Source organism: Cercospora kikuchii (genome assembly GCF_019650295.1).
Source record: "Cercospora kikuchii DNA, contig_00003, whole genome shotgun sequence".
In the NCBI taxonomy this organism is placed as follows: Eukaryota; Fungi; Ascomycota; class Dothideomycetes; order Mycosphaerellales; family Mycosphaerellaceae; genus Cercospora; species Cercospora kikuchii.
The window spans coordinates 385,150-404,052 of record NW_025408584.1 but is presented as its reverse complement, the minus strand read 5'-3'; the positions used below and the strand labels follow the sequence as shown (position 1 = coordinate 404,052).

Here is an 18,903-nt window from a genome sequence, read left to right as displayed (position 1 = left end):
GCGCTGGCTGCGCCAGAGTGTACAAGCTCGTCAGATGCTTACTAGCTTTGCAAGCACCGTCTGTATGACCTATAGCGCACGACTGATGGCCTAGTATCTGGTCTCAATACAGGCTGTAACCTGCGTAGCATGACTCAACTGCAGACCGTAGCAGTGCGTGGTGAGGCAATAAGTCGGGAATAACACATGTTCCTCTGTTGGCCAAAATCTTTTGGGCATAGCGCTAAGCACAACGAGAAACAGCACTTTCTCACACAACGAGATCAGATCCATCACAGCCTGGCCAATCATCCTTCCAAGATTGCCTACCGCACGTGGAAAGCCCAATGCGGAGATCCTGCGAACGACCGAGGCCAGCATGACCATGGCTGAAATGGCTACACCGTTGAACATGGAAAGCCTGCTCGAGCTTCAACGTGTAGCCCAGGACACCTTCGTGTCATCCGAATCTCCCTGGCTGCCACCTGGAGCGCCATCAATATATGGAGGCACAGTGGTAGCTCACTGCATGCTCGCCGCTCAGGCCACTGTGCCTTCTGGGACCCTTATTTCGAGTCTGCATGGCGCATTCGTGCAAGGAGGCAAGCCAAAAATTCCGATATACTACTCGGTTGAGAGATTGCAGTCTGAAAACAGGTGGTCGGTCTGCACAGTTCGCGCGGTACAGGAAGGGCAATGCATATTCCTTGCTACCGTCAACTTTCGACCCGAACAACGCATTGTACTACTCAAGTCCCCGTCCAAAGACGAAGCGCAAACGGAAAAGCATCTTAGAGCAGTCAAGGGTGGTGGAGGTGCAGAGATATGTCCGTATATCTGTAGTGAGCTTGGCGCAATACCCGACGACAGTGGGCGGAACCATGAAACAAAGGTCTTTCAATGGATGAAAACTCGTCACCCTATCAAGTCCGATCAATCTCCCTTACATCTTGCCGCGATTGCCTATATGAGCGACAATTACTTTCTGCCCACTGCAACACGTGTGCATGGGCTTCGATGGGAACGAGACCCCGAAACTCTGCCTCCATCACTCGCTGTTGAAGGCCGATCTGGAAACATCATCAAGATGATGGTTTCGCTCGATCATAAAATCTACTTCCATCATGGTTCTGCGACAATTCGTGCGGACGAGTGGCTTCGAAGTGAGATGCAATCACCTTGGGCAGGAGAAGGAAGGGCTCTGGTATCTCAGAAGATATTTTCTGGTAGCGGTGAACTGATAGCAACAGTTCTGCAGGAGGTCTGGATGTGACCGGCATTATACTGTTACTAAGCTGATTGTGAGCCTAGGGTGTGCTTCGACTCCATGAAGCAAAAGATGCCAGGCTTTGAGCAGATAAGGACAATGGACGATGCGTCCGAGTATTCCATCAATCTCGAATTTGAAGGAGTCTTAACGCCTGCGGCGGTGCTGTGTTCGTCAATGCTTTGATATCGGGTATACCAAGGAACGTCATTGTGAGGGACTCCGCCTAGGCTGACATTCAGCTTGAGAGATATGACATCAAGATAAGTTGCATAGTGAGCATGTCTGGTTTAGAATCGGGACTCTTTAGAGGATTTCCTTGTGCATTCGAGGCCCATTGCCCCTCTGCGACCCGGTAACTACGGGATTCACATGGCTAATGTTGAATTCGAAGTTGTTGGTCATGGAGAATAGTTTGCAGATTGATTCTGTGTTGCGGGTTGGTGAATTCCATCCGCCTTGCGTCCAGGAATATATCAGTCGGCCGGACCACCTGTTGGTTCTGGGTCACTTCCGTAGGCGACGAGCCGTCCGAGAGAGAACTGGCCGCCTCTTCAGAATAGAATCGGGATGATTGGTTATCCGAACTTTCGTCTTTTGGACGCCCGCATTGACACAGCTGTGTTTTGCTGCTGTTATGGATTGAGCGTGGGTGCCACGATGATTGTGAATATGTTGTAAATTCCTTCTCCTCTGCTCCAAGTGAATGCAATATGGCATTAGATTTCCTGCTTTGTGACTTCCATAGGGTGTCACTTGTGTCTTGAAAATGTGTCCCGTTTAGATCGACACCCTGGCAGTATGCCAACAGCAGCTTTTGTATGTCCTTCGTCAACTTGACACGTTCAACTTCAAAGTCAGTCCCATAGGCTTGGGCGACTGCATTCGGATACAACGAACATGTCGGGCCCGACATATTTTGTTGGGACAAGCAACCACCACACATTGTCCGATGATTCAAAAGGAATGATACAGGGTCCCGTCGATAATCATGTGCACCCTTCATCATATAAGGGAAATCACCACAGCTAAGGCAAGATGTTGGCAGTGCAGGGCGGATATAAGTCATGACGTCGATCATCGTTGCATGCATTATAGGAGGCGGGCTGTCTCTACGCCCGTCTGTTGATCAAGAGTCGGAGCCCCTAGCAATGCGTGTGCAGCTACGAATTTATGAAGCTCAACAGACTAACCGTGCCATTGTGCTACACATGTCTATTCAGCTCTAGTATCCCAGGTATCGGTCACTTTCTGCGTTGCTCTCTTACATTACTTGTCTTTATCTGCATACAATCTTTCGGAAAACAAAGGCTCTAGACCAAGTCTACCGCTCAAACAGCCGTTCTGCAAAGGAACAGGCAGCCTCATTCCACTTCGATGCAATTCATAACCGAGACTCACGACTTCCGCGTGCCATCTCTTGCTTTGCTCTCTCGACAAGCAAACGTTTCAATATCTTGCCGCTTGGGCTCTTTGGAATCTCCGTCCCCACGACGACACCGCCACCGCATTGTTTGTAGTGTGCCAGTTGTGTCTTGAGCAGCCCGCGGATCGCGTCTTCCGACAGAGACGATCCTTCTCTCAAAGTCACGTAAGCCCTTGGCTCTTCTCCATCAGAAGCTCTTCGAGCAGGTACACCGATGACTGCGGCGTCTACAATGTCGGCATGTTCCAGTAAAACGCCCTCAATCTCGCTCGGTGAGACCTGGAAACCTCGGACTTTGACCAGCTCTTTCTTTCGGTCGACAATGTACCACAGCTTGCTCTCGGCATCTCGATCTGAAAGAATCGTATTGTCAGCACACAAAATCACTTTGCTTCACGGAATTCACTCACAACCAATATCTCCGGTATGGAAGAATCCCTCGTCGTCCCAATCGCGGGCGTTCGCTTGAGGATTCAAGTAATATCCTTGCACAACCAGAGGTCCCCGTACACAAATCTCTCCCCGGATGTTGAACGCGGTTATGTCCTTCCCGTCATCGTCGCACAGCTTGACATCCATATCTGGCAGCATCTGTCCTACAGAACCGCTCGTCTCGTCTCCGTATTCGTACGGCAAACAACTGCAAGTACAGCTCGTCTCCGTCATGCCCCATACCTGTGTTAGGGGCGCTTCAGGTGATAAAAGTTTTCTGAATCTGGCCTGACTACCCGCATCCAATGGTGCAGCGCCAGCATGAGCGTGACGTATGGACTTCATACTGTACTTCTTGGACAGAGGCGAGTTCATTATCATGTGCACCATGGGCGGAACAAAGGCCCCAATATTGATCTGATGCACTTCGATACACTTCAAGAAGCTCTCGATCTCGAAGCGGCGAAGAATGAACATTTTGTCACCAGAATGCAAAGGTGCAAAATGACACAGGGGTGCGGTGGCTGCATGAAACATTGGCAATGCAACAAGGCGGCGTTTCTTCCACGGCGAGGCTTTCCATTCCCAGAACAATGTTTGCTGTGCAATCAGATTGTAGTGTGAGAGCATAGCAGCTTTGGGGAGACCTGTCGTGCCCGAGCTGTAGAGCAATGCTGCAGTCGTGTTTTGAGCAGTCGCTTTATCACTGAATCGGGGCCAATCAATCTCTCCGCAATTGAAAAGGGTTCTCCAGCTTTTCAGGCCATGGGCGTCGGCATCTGCAAATAGCAAAATGCGCTCGTGAGGAAGGCCTACCTTTTCTGCTGCTTCGAAGCACGTTTTGACAAGCTCCGGCTCGACGATGACCACAGATGCCCGAGAACTTCGCAGATGATGTGTAAGCTCGTAGGTTGTGTAGCTCGGATTGCATCCAGTGTAGACTCCACCGAAACCAATAATGCCGTTGGCCAAGACTGGGTAGTCCATGGAATTGAAGGCGAATATGCAAACGCAGTCACCATTCTTCAGTCCTAACCGCCGAAAACCCGCCGCTAGCTGTCGTATAGCCTTCCGACATTGGTTCGCGGTCCAGTACTTTGACGTATCGAGAGCGTCAATGTACACAGGGTCGTCCTGCGGGAACTCGGGCGAGTCGAAATACCAGGATAGTACATCTTTCTCTGGTATGCTGTAACATGATATCAGCATTCAAAGCAGGTCCCCAAAGCGGTCGGGCTCCGAACCTCATATGTTGTTCAGCGAGGAACGGCATCTTGCCCAAGGTGGTCTAGAACAGAAGAACGTTGAAGAATGGCGAGGTTGTAGTCCTGCCAGCACTTGGAAGGACTTGTCAGTTTGCCGAGTATGTGATGTGCTTTCCGCATATGGGTGGGATCTGGCTCCGGATATACGGCGGGGGGGCCAGAGGTCCGAGCGCTTGTCTTCTGAACTTGTAAGTGGCCGCCTCAAGCCACCATCTGCATTTCCCGGAAGCATGTTATCAATGACGTCGAATTACCAGTTGAGAATTTCGCTCTCTTTCATTTTCAGGTGGCTGCTGGACTGCTGACGCGTAGAGAGAGACGCGTAGAAACCCCTAACGAGCGGAAATAACGCGAGCCCCAGGCCACATATCCCCAGCTCAGGCAGATAACCATCAATCAAACTATTCTCTCCAACACTGAACACCACATGTGCATTGAGTAACATCGTCCTCGCCATGGATCCACCGCTTCAGTACAACGACGTGGCCAACTACAAGATCTCTTTCCCTTGCGAATATGTTGCCCACGTCGAGATCGACAATCAGAAGAAATACAATTCCATAAAGCATGAGTGAGTGGATACAAATAATGCTAGGGTTCTCAGCAGCGAACTATGCTCATTATAGTCCTGATCAGTATGTTCTACAATATGGCAAAAGTATTCGACCAGCTATCGCACGACCCAGACGTTCGTGTAGTCCTGCTTTCTGGCGCTGGCGATAAGGCATTCTCGGCTGGCCTCGACGTGAGCGGAGCAGCTTCTTCTGGCCCCGTAGGTGCCCCGTCTGAAAAGGAAGATTTTGCTCGCAGGTCGTGGAAGATTCGAAGGCACGCTTTGGCCTATCAAAACGCAGTGAATGCCATCGAGCGATGCGAAAAACCCGTCATCTGCCTGCTCCATGGGGTTTCGTACGGCGCAGCATTGGATATCGCAACAGCGGCTGATGTGCGATACTGCACAAAAGATGTGAAGTTCTGCGTAAGAGAAATCGATGTCGGCCTCGCTCCAGACATTGGCACACTGAGCCGCCTGCCCAAGATTGGTGTCAGCTATTCGTGGGCAAAGGAGATCACATATACCGCTCGAACTTTCGACGGCCCCGAAGCTGCCACACAGGGTTTTGTGAGCAAAGTCTTCGATACCAAGCAGGCGCTCATCGATGGTGGGCTCGTCCTGGCCAAGACAATAGCAGAAAAGAGTCCCGTAGCGGTTCAGAGTGCCAAAGCTCTGTGGGACTATAGCCGTGATCGACCTGTCCAAGATGGACTGCTGTACACAGCCGCGTGGAACAGTGCAATGGTACAAGCCGATGATGTGAAAAAGGCCATGATGAGCGGCATCCGTAAAACGAAAACCACATTCGAAAAGCTTTAGCATATTGGTACTCGTCGAGACGGCAGCAACTGCAAGCCTTAGGAGTAAGAAATGTAAAACAAGAAGTTAGGATCCGCGCTGTAGAGGCACATGCATGGTGCCGTATCGTTCCCCCGTCATGCTATGCAGGGTGGTCAATGGACGGGTCATTTTTCGTGGCCATGCCGTCCGGACGGTGTCCGGCCGGATGGACAGCTAATGGGGTATCTGCCGGCCGGCATTATTAATGCTAGCGTCCGTCCGGACATGTAAGTGAATCACCGGTGTCCATGGCATGTGAATTGACCTTGTTGATGAGAATGTCGTTCCTAGGGGTGTTGTTAGGGTCTGGGTCAATTGATGAATAAGAGCGTGTTTGATTGGTCAGATGCCAGCCTGCAGAGACGCCGGCCCGTGCGCCGACCTCCCACGCGCGACTTCTCAGAACGCGACTGGGGACGCGTTTCCTTCACATGCCAAAGTCCCTCGATCGCCCACCTGATCATTGGCATTTACGCACACACCACGATGGCAGGCGGTACCTCCAGCATAAGCGCCACCCACAGCATCGACCTGACACAAATCCACGCCGAATCGCAGCTCGGAACCGTCCTCCGGACGCGTTATACGCGGACCGGCTTCCTCGTCGATGGAAAAGCTCTTCGCGACTTTTACCCGACACCGCCAGGCAAGGCAGAGCACAGAGCGTGGGTCTGGCAGCATGGTGAGGCTGTTACGCATCTTCAGAGCTTCACCAACTACTGGCTGTGTCGTCTGTGCTTCGACAGCAGCCATAAGGATCACAGGAAGGTGAAGGTCATTCGGACTGGTGGAGGAACGAACTCGATACGCAGACACCTAGGCAAGCATGGCTACGAGCTCGATGGCACGTACAAGCAGTGTAAGAGGCGTCCGGTAGACGACGGCAACATCGCTAGTATGATCAAGCGTCAAAGGACGACCGAGAAGACTCCTGTTGATCGTACCGAGTGGAGGTCGCTATTCCTCGAGTATGCCGTAACAGATGAGCACTCACTTCGCGCTCTAGCATCTGAACGACTGAAGCGGCTAGCTACGTATCGTCAACCTGTTCTCGAGATGCTATTCCCTACTTCTCACAACACCCCGCGAGCTTGGATCGTCGACTTGTGTAAGAAGACACTGCCTCGAGTAAAGAGCGATATGGCTACGGCGATAAGCGGCATCGCTTTGTCGTTTGACGCGTGGCTAGCAGACATCGATGGCGGCACCGACTTCTTAGGTGTTCATGCTCACTACTTCGATAAGGACTATCAGCTGAAGACAGTACTTATTGGACTCGTACCAACCTATGGCAATCACACTGGTGAAGAGCAGGCAAACATCCTTCTCAAGCTGATCAGACAGTATGATATCGCGTCCAAACTGACCTACTTTATGGCCGACAACGCGTCTAACAACGACACGACGATCGAAGCTATTAGGCGCGAAATACCAAGTCTCCGACACCCTCACAAGTGCCGCCTTCGCTGCGCTGGCCACTTCATCAACTTAGTCGTTAAGGCTATGCTCTACGGCGTCGACATCGAGTGTATTGACCAGGCTTGCAACGACATGAATAAGGAAGACGAGGAGCTCGAAGACAGCGAGATCGTATACGAGTTTCAACGCGCTCTATCTCTACGTAATGCCGTCGATCGTCAGACAGCATGGCGAAAGAAGGGCTGTGTTGGCAAGCTCCATAATATCGTGATCCATGCTCACTATAGCGAGGCACGACGACACGTCTTTCGATCAAAACAACGCGAGGCAGACACACGACTTGTCGAGCTAGTGTTGAACGGCGGGATTAAGTGGCAATCTGACCACGACATGATCGAGCGTGGCCTCGAGCTCAAAGATCCAATAGAGCTGTATTGCTTACAGTTCATTGACGACCTTCGTGAAGACATACTCACCGCGGATGACTGGGCCGAGTTGAAGGAGATATTGAAGCTTCTCAAGCCGCTGAAGATGGCGTCGCTGAAGGTCCAAGCAGATGGCCAACACTTCGGTGGATTGTGGCAGTCGTTGACAGCTTTGGAGTCACTGCTAACTACACTTGAGAAGGCGAAGTCAGACCATGAACACGCGGCCAACTCACACCTTAAGGCGATAGTCAATCTTGGTTGGAAGAAGCTCGACAAGTACTATCGACTCAGCGATCGCACGCCTGCCTACCGTGCCGCCGTGGCGTTACATCCATCGCTCAAGATGAGCTGGTTCGAGCAGCACTGGGGTGGTATGAAAGACGACAATACGCAGCGCAAGAATAAGGCGAAAGCGAAGTGCAAGCAACGGCAGTCGCAGCAGCAGAATCAAGACGATATCGAGGCGTCCACGCTATGGACAGTGAAGGCACGACACGCGATTGAAGAGCTCTATAATGAGTATAAGATGCGGTGTCCAGCACCAACAACTAGGCCGGCGACACGTGAACGCGAGGTCGACGATTACACGGCATCGTTAATGCTCACGGACACTGTGTTGCAAGACGATCTGCAGCGTTATCTTGCCGAGCCTCTGACACCTTATATGGTTGGCAACAAGCCTATTAATGTCGTCCAATGGTGGCGTGACAATCGCCAGCGATATCCATTGTTGTCCAAGCTAGCATTCGACCTACTGGCCACGCCGGCGAGCTCGAGCGCGTGTGAGCGTGAGTTTAGCTTAGCTGGCCACGTTCTCGACAATGAGAGGTGGCAGACGAAGACAGACTACGCACAATCACACCAACTACTGCGAAATTGGTTCAAGAACGACTTTGTGTTGAAGAGACACACAAAGGAGGTGGTAAGAGCGCAAGACGATCACTTTAGCGGCGACGTGGACAGTGAGATGTCAAGCTCATATGAAGGCAACAGCCAGCAGACAGACGTGCGAATAGAGGGCTAACAACACCTTCCTCTGGCTTCATTTTTCAACATCCTTCCTAATTAGGCAAGGCGAACAGCGGACAGGGCTCCGGTGGACGGCATGGCCAATGAGAGGCTCTCGTCCGGACGGACGGACACGGCCGCTGAATCGGCCGGCAGGGCCGGCAGCAGTGCTGTGGCCGGCCGACCTGTCCATTGACCACCCTGATGCTATGCCATACAGTAAAATGCAATTCAACAGCTATGACCACTGAATGACAGGCTTCACAACAGTCCCGTCATGCAGGTCTTTGAGAGCCTGTGCCATGTCCTTGTAATCGTAAACCTTGACCAACTTCTCCACAGGAAACTCGCCTTGCCGTTGCATCTCCACCAGCTTCGGAATATACTCAGTCGGTACTGAGTCCCCCTCTCGACATCCGACATATCTCCTGCTTCCAAGCAAAAACACCAACGGGTCGATTTCCACTTTAGCACCGGTAGGGGGTACACCAACCGTAGCTGCTGTGCCTCTCATCCCTAAGCTGTTCAACATCGCCTCGATTACGGTGGTAGCACCAGTACAATCCACAGCATAGTCCACCCCGACTCCACCAGTCAACTCTTTCAGCTTCGCGGCAATATCAATGCCCCGCGAATTGACGATATCTGTGGCGCCGAGCTCCTTTGCGATCGGGAATTTCAGCTCCTGAATGTCTACTGCAATGATTTGCTTGAGGCCCAAGTACTTGGCTGCCATCAAAGCTGTAAGGCCGACGGTTCCTAGGCCAAAGACAACGATAGAGCTATCTGATTCAGGTTTTAGGATATTCATTACGGTGCCAGCACCTGGATAGCATTGTCAATCTTGAATCGACCTTGTACAATATAGGCGTGACATCACTTACCTGTTTGGTATCCACAGCCCATCGCGGCAAACTTGGCCGCCTCCTCAGCCGGATATGGATGCTTGACAACACACGTCTCGTGCACATAGCTGAATTTCGCAAAACTCGATTGTCCGAAGAAATGCGAGCGAACGCTCTCGCCCGAACCAGAGAGTTTGCCAGCTGTGGAGCCATCGTCACGAGTACCGAACAAATGTAACCGAGTACCTTCGGTACAATCCGCTGGGTGACCACGTGTGCAGAACTTGCATTTTTGACAGAAGTTTATGGAGAGCAGCACGAAGTCGCCAACTTGCACGTCCTTGTTCTTGACTTTGGGCCCAATGGCTTTGACCCATCCGGCTCCTTCGTGTCCAAAGACGGCAGGATATTTGCAGATGGTGAGTTGTCCCTGCTGAAACACCAAGTCTGTGTGGCAGATGCCACTATATTTCATCTCGACCAATAGCTCATCATCTTGCATTTCATCCAGAGTAATTTCTCCTAGCTTGAAGTCTTCTTTGGCATCGTGTACCACGAATGCGGGCGATTTGAGGGCAGGCATGATGGGTTCTAACAATCTAGATCACGAACGGAGTACGTCTTCGAATAATCGCTGGACGAGGTGTAATATGTGAACATTTGTGATGCGGGGTGGTGAAATGGGTTTCGTGGTCTAGCTGTTCTTATCTCCGAAGGGCGTCCCGCCGATCTCAAGCCGCGCTGACGTCTTACCAACCGCTCTAAGAATTGAATGAAGCTGAAGGGGGCGACCCAGGTCTATGGATCTGTGTCTATAGACGGTGGAATTCTGCTCATGCCCCTTGAGACTCAGTACATCACCGTTCCCGAGGCGTTGTGCTCCATAGCAAGAATGTGGTCCGTCTTACTCAGACTTCCGTGTCGCGATTTCGGACGTGGTTCCTTGCTCCAGCGAGTAAATGGAAGCCGGAGTGGACACAGGTCATCGACAGCGGCTCACGCAGCGCATGCCTTCTCTCCATGAATCCAGTCCATGATCTCAGGGGCAGGAGCGTGATCAAGCAGAGGGCAGGAAACACCTCGGACGAAGTATGGATGTAGTACGCCATTACAGTGGACATTCATGTCATCAATCGATGCAATCTCAAGCTCAGCGTCTCAATGCATGTGAAGTCGAAGACAGGCATAAACTGTGGTCGACGGCTTATATCCGCATTATTACCGCATACCCGCCAACCGACTGCACTGCTTGTGTCATCGCCGGTTGCGTTTCCCCTCTGCGGGGCACACGCACGGAGACGGCTCCAGAAAGTTTATCAAAGTGTACATATGGAAACCTCACGCATAGGACGTCAGTTTCATACCAACTCGATCCCTGCAAAATAGCTCAAACCTAGAACCATGTCTTCAGAAGAGCAAGAACTAGATGTGATCGTGGTCGGTGCAGGATTTGGAGGATGTCATCTGCTTCACAATCTGCGTAAGAACGGTTTTAGCGTAAAAGTGCTTGAAGCTGGTCCGACTCTGGGTGGAGTATGGTGTTGGAATGTAAGCACTTCTCATCTCAGCTCAGCGTACGATCCCATGGCACTGACGGAATGACGCAGAGATATCCGGGAGCCAGAGTCGATTGCGAGTTCCCTTATTATGGCTTCTCAGATCCAGCCATTTACGAAACATTTACATGGACCGAGCGATTTCCATCAGACAAGGAGCTGCGTCGATATTTTCAGCATGTAGCAGATGTCTGGGATTTACACCGAGATGTAAACCTCAACACGCGAGTCAAGGAGGCGAAATACAATGAAGAGCAAAACCGATGGTATTTGAAGACCGGAGCGGATGAGAAAGTTTGGAAATGCCGCTGGCTCGTTGCTGCGACTGGCACATCATTCAGACAGCACATTCCGGAATGGCCGCAGCGCGAGCTTTTCGAAGGCGTGATCCATCATTCGGCTCTTTGGCCAGATAATGTAACTCTGGAAGGCAAGAAGATTGCCGTGATTGGAGCTGGATCCACAGGCATTCAAATCGTACAAGAGGCTGCGAAGGCAGGCCAGCAAGTAACACAATTCATCCGGACGCCAAATTATGCTGTCCCAATGAGACAGAGACAGATCTCAGAAGAAGAGATTTACGCCAATCTACCGCAAATGCCACACGTCTTCAAGGCATGTCGATCGACGAATTCTGGTCTCCCTGTGGTCAACTCTGGTTTGAAAGTATTCGACGATCCTCCAGAGAAACGAAACGAGCGTCTCGAGCATGGATGGAAACAAGGCGGCTTCACCTGGTAAGCATAGATCGAAGCAAAATTGCAGGCTTATTGACAAGCTGACTCACATGCACCAGGTCAATGAGTTCATACTCAGACTACCTCATCGATCCGAAAGCCAACCGCGAACTCTACGATTTCTGGTGCAAAAAGACTCGAGCACGAATTTCAGATCCTGTCAAGAGAGACCTACTCGCACCACTTGAGCCCCCGTATTTCCTTAACACCAAGCGTCCAAGTTTCGAGCAGGACTACTATGAGTGCTGTGACAAGGATCACGTCGACATCACGAATTCTCCTATCGTCAAATTTACCAAGAACGGTATCGTCACGGAAGATGGAAAGGAAAGAGAATTTGATATCGTCGCAATTTGCACAGGATACGATGCAGTCACAGGCGGTCTGCGAACAATGGGTATCAAAGGCAGGAATGGCATTGATTTGGACGAGAAGTGGAAAGATGGAATCATCACGAACCTTGGAATGACGGTGAATGGATTCCCCAATTTCTTCATGGTCTATGGTCCCCAAGGTAAGCCTGAGATGCTTCTGTCAACAAGACGCAGTCAATGCTGACAAATCTAGCCCCAACGAGCTTGACCAACGGACCACCTTTCATCGAGATCCAAGGAGAGTATATCATACAGCTGCTCACACGGCAGAGAGACGAGAAGATCGAAACAATCGAGTCAAGTCAAGAGGCAGAGCAAGCCTGGCGAGAGCATGTTCTGGCTTTGGCGGAGCGAACATTGATGATCAAGACGAGTTCTTGGTATATGGGAGCCAACGTTCCTGGCAAGAAGAGAGAGTACCTGATCTACCTTGGCGGACTTCCGTTGTATAAGCAGAAGATGCAGGAGGCTGTGGACAATTGGCAAGGCTATTCGGTTCAGCCAATTGCAGCGTCAGCATAATTGTGATGGGATGGTAGGGACACAGCTTTATAGATGAGCATAGGCATTTGACTATCCTTCAAGTGGCGGAAGGATGTTCTCCATCCACTGGCAAAGATCTCTCATCACCGGCGCATTGATCGTATGCGTCAAAGGAGGGTATTCCTTCACTTCCAATGACGCCCCTTGCTTCGCGATTTCCAGCTCCTTCAAAGCTTCCAGAGTGTACACCCAAGCCCTCTTCGGCACAAACTCATCTCTCCCTCCTCTCGCCAAAAACATCTGAATTTCATTGCCCTGCGACTCGCCACTCGATTGAAGCCCAGATTCTTCCCGAATGGCTTTGACTCGCTTCGTCCCATCCCACAACGGCAGCCACCCCAACAAGCCCGCGCAGCCCGCAAGTTTCCCGCTATACTTCTTCGAAGTCAGATGCGTAAGTAGACTCGTTGCACAACCTTGACTGAAGCCTCCGACAATGATTCTCTCGGGCGGTAGACCGCTCTCCACGACTGCGTCAACGATTGACTCGATATACGCTACACTTTCCAACATCCCTTCTTCGTCTTCGTCTGGTATGAGCTCCGGACGCGAAGGCGCATGGGAAGGAAGCCCATTGGGAGTAAACCATGCTGTGTCAAGAGTGATAGGACTTCGCTTTGCGTTCGGTAGGATCCAGGACATGTACGGAAGCTTGCCACCTTGTTGGAACTGGTCGGCAATATTCTCTATTGCAGCTGCAGAGTCTGCGAGGCCGTGGATGAAAATGAAAGCTGCTGTTGCGGGGCTCGTGGTGGAAGGCTTGTAGATTGGAGCCTCGCGGCCGTTTTCATGTGGGAAGTTGATCGTCGACATTTCGGGTCTTCCTGCTCGCTATATCCGAAATATTCAAGGGCGAAAAGAGCACAGATGGAGTTCGGCTCCAGTAAGCCGTTATGTACTATGAGTCTGTCATCTGGAAGCTAAGCATAGCTTCGGCACATGGCCTGCTCGGCCATCCTGCCCCTCGCCGGCAAAATGGGGTTAGCGGATGAAGCTGCAAACGCTGAGAAAGCCGGCTGCTGCTTGGAACTTCCTGACCCTGTAGCATACCGCATTATATCAACCAGGCATTGGAGACTCATTTCTCGCTCTTGGGGTTCCTTCCATTCAGTTGTAATCGGAAGCACACTGCCGGCCTCGATCAGGCTCCATCTGGTGCAACGCAACAACCTATTCAGTAGATTCCGGTTCAAAAACGTAACATAAATTCGACCAGTAGTGAGACATTCCCACCGTGTCCCAGAACAACGGCCATGCGTGGCCACTCAGTCGTCAGACGAGCTCTGGATCAGGGACTTGCTCGCTCTTTGCGCATTGCCTTCCAGAGGACCGCTGAGCCTTCGTGACTTTGGTCAGCAGCTCGGAGAAACGCGATAAAGTCGACTTTGAGAAATTTTGTTCTGCCGTTGATTTCTTGTCCGAGTTGGTGCTCCTTGTGCAGGAATACGCATCTGTTATGGAGTAGGATACGCCACCAGTCTCACTATGTTTCGAGATGCGTGTATAAAGCAGTCAAAATCTCGTGGTTGCAGCAGATGAGTCTCGCAGTCAGCTGTCTCTGATGCATGCTTTGAGTATCCGGATGCATAGCAGTTGTGTTGTTCTTCGGGACGCAGAGACGCGCCGAACACGCGCGTGTGAAAAGGGACCTCGGCAAGCTCGTCATCCCAATCAAACACCCTTGAACCCAGCAGCTCACTCCACGAAAGCACTCCACACAATACACAACAATGCGCCCACGATAACATCAAGTCCCTCTTTAACGACCCATCATGGAGTTCATGACCGCCCTCAGCGGCGGCTACGACAACCAAAAACCATCCCTTTTCGAAATTCTGTCCGAAAACGAACTTAACAGCCTCATCCCGCCCTCCCTCCGCTATCTCCTCGCAGTCGCAACCCACCGCAACCCGCGCTACCTCCTCCGAATTCTCAATAATTTCGACGAACTCTACGCCCTCTTATCTCTCGCCCTAGAACGCTTCTACCTCCGAACCTACGGCGGAGGCTTCACCGAGAACTTCTATGGCCTCAAACGCGAACGCGTCCTCCGCATCAAAGGCGGGGAAAGCATGCGCGCACGCCTCGGCGCACCAAAGGAAGTCCGCGAAACACTACAACTTCGCGATGGAGATGTTTGGAAGAATTTGGCGGTCATGGTTGGGATTCCATATATTAAGCGGAAACTGGACGAGAGTTATGATATTCATGCCAGCGGGATCAATATGCTTGGGCCGGCATACCGTGATCGGGAAAGGTATCCTGCAGAAGGGAAATTGACAGATAAGATTATGTGGGTGTATAAATGGTTTCTACGGAAATGCTATCCTTCCGTCAATGCGGTGTACTACTTCTCGTTGCTGGCATTTAATCTGGCATATCTTTTTGATGGGACGAAATATCACAGTCCATTCATGTGGATCATTGGGAGTAGGATCAGAAGGTTGAACGAGGCGGACAGCAAGGCTATTGCTATGGCTCTGGAACCGAAACCAGCACCGCCTGCGGCGAGACCGGGACAGACGACGAGTCTATTTTCACCGAGGACGATGTCGAGAGTTTTGCAGCCGAGGGTCGTTACGGCGTTGAAGTTGTTGTTGCCGACGAGTATCTTTGCGCTCAAATTTTTGGAGTGGTGGCATAACTCGGACTTTGCGAGGCAGTTGAGCAAGAAGGCAAATGAGGGGTTGGAGTTACCACCACCGAGCATTAGTGGTTTGTCGAAGGGTGTCAGGGCTGCGGCGAAGAAAAGCGAGGAGAAAGAGAAGAAGGCGGAGTTCGCGGACGAGAAGGGGGAGAGGCCGAGGAGTAGCAGCTTGAGGAGAGACAGTGGTTTTGATGGGCCTCCGATTTCAGCAGCGAGCATGCTGCCTATCCTGACTGTTCCGCCGCCGTTGACAATGAACGAAGAGGGGGAGAATGTGACAGCACTGTGTCCGATTTGCGTTCAGCCGATCCAGACACCCACTGCTGCACAGACGGGATACGTGTATTGCTACACGTGCATCTTCAAGTGGGTCGATGGCTCGCATCCACGACAGGAAGCTTTTCTCGAAGGCTCAGGTGACGAAGAAGGGGCAAGAGGCTGGGTTGAGGAGGGCGGTGGCAGTCGACGAGAGAAATGGGAGAGTGGCGCAGGACGCGATGCCGTCACCGGGAGGAAAGTGCTTGGTGGCACCAGCGGCCTGCGGAGAGTCATGGTGTAGAAGACTTTGTTCACCGTACATCTGTCCCATGTTCCACAACACTACACTGGCGCGTCCATTGCCTTCAGGTTCAGAACCTCAAGTGCACAGCAGAGGTTTTGAAACGACTGCCGTAGCACATGACCGCAACTCCGTGCTTGAATTGCTCTCAGACCATGATCCCATGCTCATTGGAACACGGCTGTAACACGAATAGAGCAAACACCTGCGTCTCGTACGGAAGCCGACTGAGATCGTTACGCAACGCACGCGCTCGCTCACGGCAGCCAAGCTTTGTTCAGCAATCTCACCTATGTCGACACAGCATGTACTTCATCTCATGTCGCCATGCATCAGGCTTCGAATGCTTCTGGATCACAAGCGCTTCGTCTTCGGACAATGGGCGATTGTAATCGTGCCTCTAAAACAGCGCTCATGGCACTTGCTGTCAAATTTTCTCCCGCAGGGGCAGCGTACACACATTAGCCTCAGAGAATGTCGCGGATTCACTGGCTCACACCAACGTTAATGACAGGTGCTGTCCTTCTCGGGCTCTTATTCGCGCTGGGACATCATTTCTTCAACGCAAGCCTGCACGGCACTGAGGCACCTTCCGTGTACGACGAGTATCACCTTTTCGGGGCGAGTTTCTCCGAACAGCAGACGAACACTGCCATTGGGACGGCCTTTGCATTCCTCGTCCGAGCATGCTTTGCTTTTGGGATATCGCTGGCGTATTTACAGGCCGTGCTCTGGTCTGCCGCGCGGCAAAGCAAACCGGGGGTCTCTGTGGCTCATTTGGACGTGCTTATGTCGGTGCTTGGGAATCTGCTGGCCTTGGGAACGTTGTCGGTGTGGGTGCGAAGACCAATCTTGCTGTTGATCGCAGTCATGGCATGGTGAGCCTGAGTTGATCCAGGTTGGCGTATGTCCACTCACATCAAAGTATACAGGCTGATACCCATTGCTTCGATCGTGACACCAGCCACTCTATCAATCGGGACGCATACAGCTCCCTCAGAGCTCCGACCTGTTCCGCAAATCGCGTTCAACAGTCTCAACCTGCTGGCTGAGATGCCATATGTGGCGCCGATGGAGGTGCGACTCGATTGTGCGTACCGTACCTGTGACTATCGTGACTACCTCCCGCGCGGGATCGAAGCAGACTACGTTTACTCTGGACCTAGCAACTCTGTACGCAGATTAGCACTAGCTGCTGCTGCGCAAGGAGGGATTCTCAACATTAAAGCTCCTGCTCCGAATTCTAGCTGGATGATGGAATTTCCTGCTCCGGCTCTCTAGTGTGGAGCCGTGGACAGGATATTTGCTCGCGCCATACAGCAAAACATTCTCGATTACACTCTTGTCGAAAAAACTGCTCGGCTGGCCCGGGATTTCTGAGCTGGAGACCTGCGCTCCTGCCCGCATCGCCACAGCCCATAATCCAGATGCTTCCATATCTCGAGACTTTGATCAATGGATCACATGTGTCGAATAGTGATCTCTCCACGGAGCGCGATCCCGCTTCAACGTTATTCTACATCGCTACCACGCCTTCTCTTATGGCAATGAATTCTAGCGAGGCATCGCAAACCCCTCGAGTCTGCTACCCAACCGGGCCTATCAACCTAACAGAAACATTTTTTGGTCCTGACGCATCGCCCCCATCTACGATATTGGAATGCGATCTTCACAACGCAACATACCACGCCGAGTTCTCGTTCATCAATGGCGTACAGCAAGTTCGCGTGGTGGTATCTGATATCTCCCCCATGCCTCTCACCAGCCATTCGAAAGTTCGAAGTCTTTGGAAGAATTCTTCTCTTTATCAAGATGATCTCATGTCACAGCCCTGCGATTATTTCGCTGACTATGAATCAACAGCAACGACCTGTGAATTCGATACGACTCTCCTTCAAACTTTGTCCTACCAAGGCATTTTCAACGCCTTTGCAGAGCTACTTATCGGTTCGGTGCAATGGGATAGCAACTATAAATCAGGCCGGGCCTTCAGCACGGACTCCAAAGTGATCGGTACCGTGCTGACCACGTCACCAGAACTGGCGTGGATGGACGACTTCAACATGGCGAGCAAGAATGGCGACATGCTACTGCAAGACATCCAACCTGTGTGGGAAAGCGGAGATGTCTCGAAATTTGCGGGGTGGAAGAATAGAAGAAATGCCACAAGTGAGGTTCCGCTGCATAGAATGCTGGAAGAGCTGTTTGTGAATGTCACGATTAGCTTGATGAGTGAGGAATCCTTGCAGTAAGTCCAATTCATTCGAATAAAAGCTCTCAGACTTCGAGATACGTGCCTGACCTTAGACTAACACATCTTCTGTGACTCAGATACAATAGCTCCTCGCCGTTCTACCCTCCACCCACCAATGTGACCCTCTCCATGCGCACCAACATATACGTCTACCCAGCCTTCAAGCTCTGGCTTGCATATGGCCTTGCAATCGGCGTTACAGCACTCATTGTGTGTTTTGGGCTTGCGGCGATGGTCGCGAATGATGCTGCATTCAGTTATCAATTCTCGACACTGCTGAGATTGTCCAGAGGCGCAGATTTGAGTGCAGAGATCGAGCAAGAAGACTTGGATGGGAGAGATCCTTTGCCGGATTATCTGAAGGGACTGAACGTGAGGTTCTGGAGGGAGATCAGAGGGGAGCGTGGAGTGGAGGAGGAGAAATTAGCAGGTGGTGAGCAGGCCGGTCAAGGTGAAGGAGAGGAGCTGAGACATTTTGGTGTCGAAGTGAGCGTTGTTGGAGCCGCTGAGAGGAAGGTGTCTGTCTCTCGGTGATGATAACCGCTCTGGCGGCATATTGGTGTCGGTGTCACCAATAGAACGCGCAGGCATGTGACTTGCCTTGGCAAGCACACCATCGCGATGCGTCGTTGTCCCCGCCATCACTTCCTTGTACAACATCTCGACCTTTGCTAAAACAACACTGCTTCTTCCTCATCAGCCTCACTTTCTTACCTTTCGTGGCCACGTCCAATTCGCCACGCTCACCGTTCTCGGACTCGCCCGGAG

The 18,903-nt window shown here is 51.6% G+C and overlaps 9 protein-coding genes across 9 annotated transcripts; 6 read left to right on the top strand and 3 right to left on the bottom strand.

Moving 5' to 3' along the window:
* Positions 1 to 364: 364 nt before the first annotated feature.
* CKM354_000454800 (uncharacterized protein) lies at positions 365 to 1,332 on the top strand (the record flags this gene model as incomplete). Its single annotated transcript, XM_044799787.1, has 2 exons — positions 365 to 1,240; positions 1,291 to 1,332. 2 exons carry the CDS (start codon positions 365 to 367, stop codon positions 1,330 to 1,332), a joined length of 918 nt encoding a protein of 305 aa, XP_044655722.1.
* A 1,298-nt stretch (positions 1,333 to 2,630) lies between these two features.
* On the bottom strand, positions 2,631 to 4,377 carry CKM354_000454700 (uncharacterized protein; the record flags this gene model as incomplete). The annotated part of the gene is made up of 3 exons (XM_044799786.1): positions 2,631 to 3,025; positions 3,083 to 4,293; positions 4,349 to 4,377. The coding sequence occupies 3 exons, from the start codon at positions 4,375 to 4,377 to the stop codon at positions 2,631 to 2,633; spliced, it is 1,635 nt and encodes a 544-aa protein (XP_044655721.1).
* Positions 4,378 to 4,824: 447 nt separating this feature from the next.
* On the top strand, positions 4,825 to 5,744 carry CKM354_000454600 (uncharacterized protein; the record flags this gene model as incomplete). Its single annotated transcript, XM_044799785.1, has 2 exons — positions 4,825 to 4,940; positions 5,006 to 5,744. 2 exons carry the CDS (start codon positions 4,825 to 4,827, stop codon positions 5,742 to 5,744), a joined length of 855 nt encoding a protein of 284 aa, XP_044655720.1.
* Positions 5,745 to 8,858: 3,114 nt separating this feature from the next.
* Positions 8,859 to 10,048, bottom strand: CKM354_000454500 (uncharacterized protein; the record flags this gene model as incomplete). The annotated part of the gene is made up of 2 exons (XM_044799784.1): positions 8,859 to 9,445; positions 9,505 to 10,048. The coding sequence occupies 2 exons, from the start codon at positions 10,046 to 10,048 to the stop codon at positions 8,859 to 8,861; spliced, it is 1,131 nt and encodes a 376-aa protein (XP_044655719.1).
* An 818-nt stretch (positions 10,049 to 10,866) lies between these two features.
* Positions 10,867 to 12,654, top strand: CKM354_000454400 (uncharacterized protein; the record flags this gene model as incomplete). The annotated part of the gene is made up of 4 exons (XM_044799783.1): positions 10,867 to 11,013; positions 11,073 to 11,758; positions 11,818 to 12,272; positions 12,326 to 12,654. The coding sequence occupies 4 exons, from the start codon at positions 10,867 to 10,869 to the stop codon at positions 12,652 to 12,654; spliced, it is 1,617 nt and encodes a 538-aa protein (XP_044655718.1).
* A 51-nt stretch (positions 12,655 to 12,705) lies between these two features.
* On the bottom strand, positions 12,706 to 13,488 carry CKM354_000454300 (uncharacterized protein; the record flags this gene model as incomplete). The annotated part of the gene is made up of 1 exon (XM_044799782.1): positions 12,706 to 13,488. One exon carries the CDS (start codon positions 13,486 to 13,488, stop codon positions 12,706 to 12,708), a length of 783 nt encoding a protein of 260 aa, XP_044655717.1.
* Positions 13,489 to 14,447: 959 nt separating this feature from the next.
* On the top strand, positions 14,448 to 15,881 carry CKM354_000454200 (ubiquitin-protein ligase peroxin 12; the record flags this gene model as incomplete). The annotated part of the gene is made up of 1 exon (XM_044799781.1): positions 14,448 to 15,881. One exon carries the CDS (start codon positions 14,448 to 14,450, stop codon positions 15,879 to 15,881), a length of 1,434 nt encoding a protein of 477 aa, XP_044655716.1.
* Positions 15,882 to 16,355: 474 nt separating this feature from the next.
* On the top strand, positions 16,356 to 17,162 carry CKM354_000454100 (uncharacterized protein; the record flags this gene model as incomplete). Its single annotated transcript, XM_044799780.1, has 2 exons — positions 16,356 to 16,759; positions 16,814 to 17,162. 2 exons carry the CDS (start codon positions 16,356 to 16,358, stop codon positions 17,160 to 17,162), a joined length of 753 nt encoding a protein of 250 aa, XP_044655715.1.
* Positions 17,163 to 17,308: 146 nt separating this feature from the next.
* On the top strand, positions 17,309 to 18,669 carry CKM354_000454000 (uncharacterized protein; the record flags this gene model as incomplete). Its single annotated transcript, XM_044799779.1, has 2 exons — positions 17,309 to 18,129; positions 18,213 to 18,669. The coding sequence occupies 2 exons, from the start codon at positions 17,309 to 17,311 to the stop codon at positions 18,667 to 18,669; spliced, it is 1,278 nt and encodes a 425-aa protein (XP_044655714.1).
* Positions 18,670 to 18,903: the final 234 nt, after the last annotated feature.